The sequence below is a fragment of the Amblyomma mixtum genome, chromosome 3, assembly GCF_055824585.1.
Source record: "Amblyomma mixtum isolate Tamu chromosome 3, ASM5582458v1, whole genome shotgun sequence".
NCBI classification, from domain to species: Eukaryota; Metazoa; Arthropoda; class Arachnida; order Ixodida; family Ixodidae; genus Amblyomma; species Amblyomma mixtum.
The window spans coordinates 135,475,791-135,485,333 of record NC_143014.1 but is presented as its reverse complement, the minus strand read 5'-3'; the positions used below and the strand labels follow the sequence as shown (position 1 = coordinate 135,485,333).

Here is a 9,543-nt window from a genome sequence, read left to right as displayed (position 1 = left end):
GCGCTCTCATATCGAATGTTGTCAAGATCATCGTAGTCAAGTCAATCCGCAATGCAATGGCTCTTCGCGATCTTAGCGGCTCAGCCTGAAACAGTCTGCTGATTCCCTCCTCCTGCGATTCGCAACCAACATGCGCTATGCGCAGGTTGCCGCGTGTTTGTCGAGGTCGTGGTTTGAACTCCGACGCGTGTCTTGTGATATTCCTGCCGCCGGAAGCGGGGCAGACCTCTGAGCTGCCACAATGTCGATGGTTAGTTTGCTTCGGAACTTCTCTGTTATCTGGTGACACGGCAACGTCGCAACACAGGATTTGTTTTCTACAATGAGCGGTGCAATACCGTCTAACGAACGAATTATGCGCTCGAGTGATGTTGAAAGTGGACTGATTAACTTGTCCGGCGCACCACCGTCGTGGGCTGGCAGCTTCACATGGAGAATGGGCCAGAGGAAGAGTCTCTGGAGGGTGCGTACCTACGATCTCTTGTGCCACATCATGTTAGCGGTGCCTAGACATTTACTTTTTGCTTTGTGGTTTTCGCCCGACATGTAATGCTTCATGTCATCATGAAATCCTTCCTGCAGCTTTAAACGTTTAAATTTTGGCTACACTTTGGCATTAAACTGCGGTTTCTTTAGCGTTCTTGAAACCTATGCTCGTACAGCATCTAAATGCTGTGAAGTAAATCTGCTATTTGATCGGCCGCATCATGCGTATGATTCTCATTACACGTTGTTTTTTTGCCGTCGTCACAGCTGTCGTGCCACGTAATGGACACTGCAGCCTTCACTGCTTTTGTTGCTGTCATAACTTTGTTCACTCACCTCCTGGATCTCTCCTCTGGTTTCATTCTGTCATTGAGTCGCAGATTAGTTGATGTGCTGTCATGCCCTCTAATTGAGTAGATTGCCGCGACATTTGGTGATACTGAGGTATAGTTACCTATAGGCACGCTACTCAAGCTCAAGTGTTCGCCTTGCATTCAGTGCTACGTCGCTTCGCGATAACGCATCTGCTGTATGGTTGATTTGCCCTTAAGAATAGAGTTGCTCTTGTGAACGCGCTTAAAACACTAACGCCGACTGGTGCAATGGTGCATTAAACCTTCATGCAGAAAGGTGATCGCATTGTTATTGACTACTATAAACAAATCCTCTGTTGTGCACTACTTGAATTCTATAGACTACTGTTTGCTTGACACAATGACATTTTAACAATGTCATCACATGTTTTTATGCTTATGCTTATCACACTGCAGAAGAACCTTGAAGAGCTGTTTATTGAAATCAGTTTCATATCAAGGCCTGCTAACTACCTTTTAGTGTAAATCTTTGTTTGTGAGCCGTACTGTTCTGTTGTGAGGAATCTTTGCCCAATTTTCTGAAATTCTGCAAAACCAAGAATATGATGCTCATACTTGCTCAGAGCTTCCACATAAATGAGTAATAAACAACAGGCACGTACACAGGTCTCGTGGGGATTCTTATGCCGTGGGGACCTGTATTCAACTTTTCTCTACCAAACAGTTTTGTGAAAGTCCATTTTCAGCATAAGATTAAAACATTTTCTCGCAGTGTTCAAAGCATGTGAGATTTAAATTCCATAGCACAGTGTAGTTTTAGTGCTGCTGTTGTCTATAACTTTGGCATTTTGCCTTATGTTGGGTACCCCATAACCATGGAGTACTGTGAGCAAAGTACACACAAGACAGTCTAAGGAAGTGAACTTACAAGCATGCTGTGTTCAGTGGAACTTTTTCATATTTATTTGGCATTATATGCTGCACTTATTGTGCCTGCTGAGGTACTGGAATTGGAAACTTTGTTGGATCTGGCATTAGTGTTTACCTGGAGCCTCTTCTGCGTTGTACTCAGTGCGGCGCTTACTCTCAAAATTTTCAGGTGCTGGTGTGAAGGCTACAAAGGGCAATACAAAGTATGCAAAGGGCGCATACTTGAAGCTGTATACGAGAAGAATAGTGCCAGTTTTAAATATTGTTGTACTCCACAGTGTTCAGTGCTAATTAGCCGTATGCGAGTACATTAGTCTTTCTATCTCATGTCAACATGTCTGATGTTTTTATGCCTGAATGTCTCTCCTCTGTGAAGGGACATGCCATGCTATGTAGGAATACAGTAAGTGGGCACGATTGTGTTCCTGCTTGGCCGTTGGCAGCTATAGCTTCTACTTCGGTGCCAACAAATTGATGTAAAGTGTAGCATGAGGTTCATATAATTATCTGAAGTTTGCCATAGTGCTGCAGATTGCATACTGTATGCATGATTTGTTTGTGTTGCAATGAAATTATTTGCTTGCAGCTTTTGCAGAACTAGCATATTGTGTGTATGTCTGCTGTGGTTTGTGATTTTTCCTACCTTAAGCTGTCTATTTCATTTTTATATTCCAAGCTAACATGTGCATTTTTTGTGCACAAAATAGGGATTTCTATTGTATGTTATGCACATTTCCTTCTCTCCCTCATTATCTGTGTGGCGCGCACACACACACATGCACGCACACTTTTGCTCTTTTTTTTTTCCACAGCCATAACTTGTTTGAATACAGTATTTATGCCATAGTTGCTTTAGCCCATTCGCTTCCACCGTTCTGTCTGCAAGGGCATAGCATGTCCTGGCTTGCTGGAAAGGATTAGCAATAAATCACACTGAAATGGTCGCATGCAAGACATTTTTTATTTTATTCAGTTCTCAAGACAGTCGCATGTCTAGAGTTCAATTTTTCTTGTTTATGAAAAAATTGCTGGTGGTTTAGCTCTGGTTAAACCTAGTAAGACGCGATAGCTTCACATGTTAAGCTTGGTAAATCTCTTTATTCAGTGCTGCGCGCTCCTCCACATAATCACAAGTTATGACGTCATCAGTCGCGTGGATAATGTCATGTCACGCATGCGATGACGTCACATATCACATGACCACCCTCTTTTGACCTTGACCTTGGATATCATGGGGTAGCACACAATAGTAGCACCGTAAGCTCTTCATGGTTTGACCTCTGGCTCGTTTCAAGGTCAAAACTGAAAGCACGGTGACATTGGCTTTACACCGCCTAGTGAAGCTATCACTTCAAAACCTTGAAGCATTCAGATGTGTGAAGTGCGAAGTGGCACTTGTTGCCCACCCGACAGCTTTTGCTATTTTTTCCTTGGCTTTGTGCAATAAGGAATTTGCTTAGTGCTTTCTGTTATTTTGTCATTCAGAGGGATTTGGTGATCAAAATGGTCCCATTGGAATGGAGCTGTGGTGGTTTCCAGTGCTTTTGTATCGGGGCAGCATAGCCACATGAACAATCTTTTCAACAAGATGAACTTTCCTCTCACTGGGGCAAATTCTTTTTCAGTTGCTTTTTGCTAGAATATGTAGCTGGCATAAACAGCCATATAGATTACGTTGACTAAAATTTCTTTGCAAGCTTTCGGACTTCTAAGCCGGGACTCAAGCTATGTCTGAAGGGCCAGGCTCAGAGTCCAAGTCATAATCATGATCTTGCACACCTAGTTGCACTCACTGCTTTCAGTGTCATGTAAAAGTTCAGTGTATTTGCAGTCCACATCTCCCTCACTGCTAAAAAGCAGCACATGGGCTTGCCGATCATGAGAAATGCATTGGAGGCTGTAGAGCTGATTGTCCTTCTGAAAGAATTTCTCCTAAATGCATATCAGTAGTAGAGGGGCAGTCTTGCAGATGATGATGCTTGTCCAGTCACGCTACAAAAACTAAACAAATACCAGATGTGTGGTGTTGTAATGTTCCATTGGATGACATGTATCGCATTGTGTTTGTTGAGAGCCTACGAACTGAATGGTGCCCAGTGGCAAAAAATATCTCAAGTTTTAGAGGACATTGACCTCATGGGACAGTGTTACAGAAACTTTTCGTTCTGTGAAGTGAAACAGATGAAGCAATAGAGGATATTCAAAATTCCACAAGTGCGCTTTCCCACATAACAATGTTGCCTAAAACAAGATGGCTGACCATGCGTTTCCAGCTGAAACAAAGCAAGAAAGACTAGCTTTTTGTTTGATTCTTCCAAAATACGTTTCTTACATTCTATCCACACCTTTAGCGCCTGTCTTGTAGTCCACGTAGTTTCTTTATAGCGAAGTCGGCCATCTTGTTTTTGACAACATAGTTATGTGGGAAAGCGCACTTGCAGAATTTTGGATATCCCCTATTGCCGAAAGACCATTGTAAGGCTAATCGCACCTGCTAAAAATGCCACTACCACCGTGCTTTATGAAGTCGACCACGAAATGATGTCTCTATGAAAAATTCGATTGCAAGCAAACCAGTGATACAATAAAATTCCTTAGATTGTCGATTCAATACTACAGGCGATTATAGAACTGAACCCCTGTATTTTTAGCATGGTTTGCGTCTGTTATTAATGAAGGGGGCTTTGTCCTCATAAACTGCACTACTGATCTCTCTGCAGCACATCTTTATGTTTTGACAGCCATTGCTAATACAAAAAATAATGCTGTTAATTCCTGGCAACCTCCTTCCTTAGTACTCCTTAAAGAATCAGGTACTTGATTTTGTAACTAGTACTACTGCCGGTAAGGTGGGGTGCGACTTTGAAAACGGTTTTCAAAAGATAGCTGTACAGCAGTTCTAATAAAAGCTATGGCTATAAAATTTTCAAGGAATGTTACAAGATAGACGCAGCTCACGTTAGAACTCAAAACTAGACTGAAATTTTGTCTAGTATATTTAATTTTTGTTTTTGACTCTTCTTTTCTATGCTAATGTCCCTTTTTCTTAAAATCTGCTATCTGTAGTGTGTTGAAATTTTGTACGAGAGTAGCAACCAATACTTTACACAGCTGGCACCAAATTACGCATTTCGAACGATAACTAGATTTATTATGTTTTTTTTTCTTTTTCAATGCGATAAAGTTGCCTCCTATGAATGGCTTTTTTTTTTTAGTCGGAAAAATGTTAATGAACTTAGGTTACCAGTATTGCATTGATTAACATCTGTGAAAAACTTTTGTTTGCTTATGCCTTATAGTTCCTGAGAGAAAGGTACACAAACCTCCAAAAATATTGTTTTGAGATAAACGCCAATAAAGTCTCTGAAAACCGTTTTATTCGTCAAAACTTCACTTTACAGGAGAACTACAAAAGGAGCCCTAGTGGCCGAAAAATGTTCTATAAACTGAGCCAAATTCCAAATTGCAACCAAAACTTGTGTTCCTGATAAAAACTTCAAGGCAATGAATTTTTCGTGAGTGCCCGAAACAAAGAGACTATGTCAACACGCACCCACTTTTCTGGTCAACGTGACGACGAAAACGGAGCAGAAAATTATTTTTGAAATCACGAATACCCAAGTATATTACATATTATGAAAGATAAGGAAATTCTCTGTGAGGTGCTTGCAAAATCTCCGAGTTGAATTTTTTGACAAAACAAAGTCTCGCCCCACCTTAACGGCCTTGTAGCCTTTGCTGCTGTGCTTCTATGAGCCCCACTTCAGCATCTGATGAGTGTTAAAAATGATCCATGCTTTTATTCTTATGAGTTTACAAGCAAGTGCTCGCAAATTGTGAGCATCCTGAAGGGACTTCTTCATGCAGACTCTTGCTATTTATGTAGTGTATGTAGCTGTAAGATTCATTATACTAGCAGCACTTTTGAGAATATGTGAAGAGGCCAGAAGCAGGCTCAGCATACTCCCAGGCTTCTTACGGAATCTGTTGGTGACTGTACCAGCTTATTATTTTGTCCACTTCTAACATAGCATAAACATTTATTAAGCATTGTGTTTTTCCTGGTTTAACTGAAGCCGGGACAATGGTGAGGCTGGAGATGGACAAGTTTTTATAAACACTAATAGCTGTGCCGCCAACTGCAGCTCTGGAAGCAGCTCTCAAGGCTGCAAAGGTCACTACTGCTGGTGCTTGCTGTGGCAGCACTGGTGCTTGTGGCATCACGCATGGGCCAGGGACCCTTGCCAGCTCCGGTTGTGCAGACAGGCCAACCCTCTGAGGAGGCATCCCGGCAGAGGCTACCCTCCACCTCCCGGTCTCCTGACGACTCAAAGGTGTCCCTTGGGCACAGCTCTCTCAGGGTGGAACCAGAAACAGACTCGCCACGGCTGCTTCAGCAAAGCTTGGTGCGTGTGATCGTACATCATGATCTGTTCCGGGCTCTTTTGGTTGCAGTAATATCATGAACACCTCACACTTTGGCACTCCCCTTGTATTTACAGCGAAAGTTGCAAAGAATGAGATATGGGTGTTCCTTGCTTTGTTTTCGGCTTACGAAAACTGGACCAGCTTGGGCATTGTGCAGGGAAGTGCTGCGAAAAGAAAACAGGTTTTGTGAGTGGGAAGATTTCGACTGTTATAATTGTAAATACATAAGCAGTGGTAAGCTGCAGATCTGTAAAATTGTTCTTTTTCTTTTTTTTCTGTGGTGTGCTTTGACTTTCAAGTGTGTTTCAAAGGTGCATACAGTGAAACAGCTTAACAATGTGTAATGCAACAAAAGGAATGAGAGATTATGAAAGGTTTGCAGTTCCTCTTGGAAAGCCTCAAGAAGTTTGTGTGTATGAAAACTTAATTTGATGCATTGAAATTTTCTGAGTAATCAGTATGACAGCAGGCTTTCGTATCAGAGTCATGCCTCATCACCTGCTTGATGAATAACTTATTTTATTGTAATAAGGTTTAACAGCAGTTTGCAGGGTTTGGTGTAATTTTTTTTCAACTATTGCTTGTAGTTATTGGCTAACATCACTTTACTTCTAGTCACACATTCTCTTAAGTTGTAGATACACAGTCACTGTGACATTTCACTCTTCACTGTAGGTATCAGTAACCGTTTCGCATTTCTGGATACTGTAGTTCACTGCTCAACCTCTCTGTCATCTTTACGCTCCGCGTTTGCCATGACATTCACATGCATTGCCTCCAACAGTGTCTTTGTGCAAGGTAACCAAAAAGTGCTTACCATTTTTAATGTCGCGTTGGAAAAGTGAACACTGCTACGGAAATAATAGCCTCATGTGCAGAGAAAGTGGTTGGGGTGGTAGTAGGAACACCATACTAACGCGCGTGTTGCATCTTCACAGTAGTCTTAGATCAAGCAGTGGAGAAGAGAAATGGAAGTGTGAAAGCGACTCGCGCAGGGTTGTCTGCTATATGACTTTAAGCTGCGCTACTCGGCAGGTGAATCAAGTCATGATATGCATCAAGCCTTTAGAGATAATTCTGTGAGTGAACGACCTGTTGCTGTGGCTAGGCTCATGGGTCGAATGACGTCTTGAAGGCGGCCATAGACGTGGTTAGCTTGCTGCCAGCTTTTAGGTTTCTGATAAAACAATCAGACTTTGCCTGTGCCACATTGGAAGCATGAACTATGGCACTAACACTGGTTGCACCACCACTAGTCACTCTTGTAGTGGAGGAAAGCCTGCCGCCTGCCATCTGAACAGGCACAGCTTGGCACTCCACAGTTTTATATACTGTAAAACCTCTTTGATACGTTCTTATTTTTTTTCTAATTGTGGGGAAAACCGTATTATCCAGGAAAACGTATGATCGAAACTGCCTAATTCGGAGAAATGTAGCTGTGGAATGAGGTAAAAAAAAAAAAACATTTATTGACAATTTCACTTTATAAACATCTCGATTGGCATTCCTTGGCACAAGAGCTGAACAGATGCTATTCCAGTGCTCTTTGAGTTCAGTCCGCCTTCGCGCTGTCTTTAACGCGGAACGAAATTCTTGACACATCCGCTCCGTCGTGGCAGTGACGAAAGTAACCAAAATCTCTTCCTTGTCATTTTTGGATGCTTCTCCCTTTGCACCCAAGTACCATGGGGAAGCCACTGCGGCGGCTGATTGTCGCAGTGTTTCTGCTTTTTAAGCTGCGCTTTCCAGACCCGGAAAAAACTTCACCTCCTTCCCTGCATGCACCGCGAAGAAACTTCAGCGTTTCTCCTCTTTACATCGCATCCTCGCAAAAACGGCCGCCGCGAATGCTAGCGCGCCGTTTTTATTTTTGGCTTTTTGTTCTTGGTGTTGGTACTTCGCTTCGTTGCATCTTGGCGCTGCAGAGAAGCCACCTCGAAGAGAGACTGCCGCAAAAAACGTCGCGTGCCCTCTCGTTCGGCCTATTAGTATGTTTTCACATGTGCAGTTGGTCAATAAACGTATTATACGACCGCAAATTGTCGAAATTTTAAACATAGTAGTCAGGAAATTGTGTTTTTCAGGAACATATTAGCCGGGGAAAATATGGTGTAACTCAGTGGGACATTTTTAATATCCGGGATTTTGGGCGTACGAACAGGGAAATCGTATGAACCGGAAACGTGTCAACAAGGTTTTACTGTATCCTTTTTATGGTAAACTGCTTTTGATGTATAAAGCAAGAAATTTATGGGTTTGTTGAGAACATTTAGGAGCAGTTCGATGTAGCCACTAATTCATAATATTTGTATGTTCGTTCTAACGAGGTTTGACTGCACTTTGTTTAATATTAAAGAACCCCAGGTGGTATAAATTAGCCTGGAGCCCTCCAATACGGCATCCCCATGTGCAGCTCTGAGATGTTAAACCCCACATACCTACCATTTGTGCCTTATGTGACTCCTGCTTTGTTGCTGTTAGGTTAGACTCTCTGCTGTGAACTTTGCAGAGCCTGCGTGAACGTCGAGAGGCTGTGGTGGATGCATTTCGCCACGCATGGAAGGGCTACAAAGCATATGCCTGGGGTCATGATCACCTGCGACCCATGTCACGCACTGGGCATACCTGGTTCGGCCTGGGCCTCACCATTGTGGATGGCATGGACACCATGTACCTTATGGGCCTCCATGAAGGTGGGCACCTGTTTTATTCTTGTGGCTGCAAATAGCAGGAACTGCTTGTCTTTGTTATGACTTACCAGCCTTTTTTGCCCTTCTGGTTCTTGATTTAGCCTTTTTATGGACTAGTTTTCGTCATTTTTAGCTTGAGTTGTAAAGAGGGCTCAAATTGTTTGGTGAGTTAATTCATTCAGGTATTTTAGCAACTTTCTTGTTTCTTATGTCAGTGGCCATCCTGCTTCTTTACTATCTATGCATTCTTGTTGCCTAACTTGCAGATGGCCATTCAAATCTGGTATAGGTTAGTTGCTGAGATGTCAGCTTAGAACCTGTAAAAATGTCATAGCACAGCAGAAATGCATGCGCAGTCTTGCGAAATTGACTTTAATTGCATGGCCATTAGTTATGTTCAAATTTACTAACAAGATTCACTAAAATTAGCATTAAAAACCTTATAAATTAAAAAAAAAAATCCACTTTTGGCAGAAGGCAGTGTTATCTGCAAGGGCTTACTCAAACTTGTCTATATTCCTTCAGTACACTATTTTTGCTTTGCCATTTAAATGCTGCAAGTGGATGCCTTAATATAGTGCTGGTAGTGGCTAGTGACTGAAAGTTCAGACTGTTTTGCTAAAGACAAAAAGGAAGAAAGAAAAAACATCACTATGATGACAACGTAGTGCAAAGAATAAGGTCATAGAGGAGAG

At 42.2% G+C, this 9,543-nt stretch overlaps 1 protein-coding gene across 2 annotated transcripts in view; it reads left to right on the top strand.

Moving 5' to 3' along the window:
* The first annotated feature begins 63 nt into the window (after positions 1 to 63).
* Positions 64 to 9,543, top strand: part of alpha-Man-Ib (alpha-Mannosidase class I b) — a 31,656-nt gene continuing 22,176 nt past the window's right edge. The window contains exons 1-3 of one of the 2 annotated variants that reach the window (XM_089581263.1): positions 64 to 250; positions 5,876 to 6,136; positions 8,668 to 8,851. In XM_089581263.1, the coding sequence (XP_089437389.1) occupies positions 242 to 250; positions 5,876 to 6,136; positions 8,668 to 8,851 (454 nt within the window). In that variant the 5' untranslated portion in view covers positions 64 to 241. Of the gene's footprint in view, positions 464 to 5,875; positions 6,137 to 8,667; positions 8,852 to 9,543 lie in introns of both variants that reach the window. The other variant, XM_089581262.1, reaches the window with a different exon arrangement.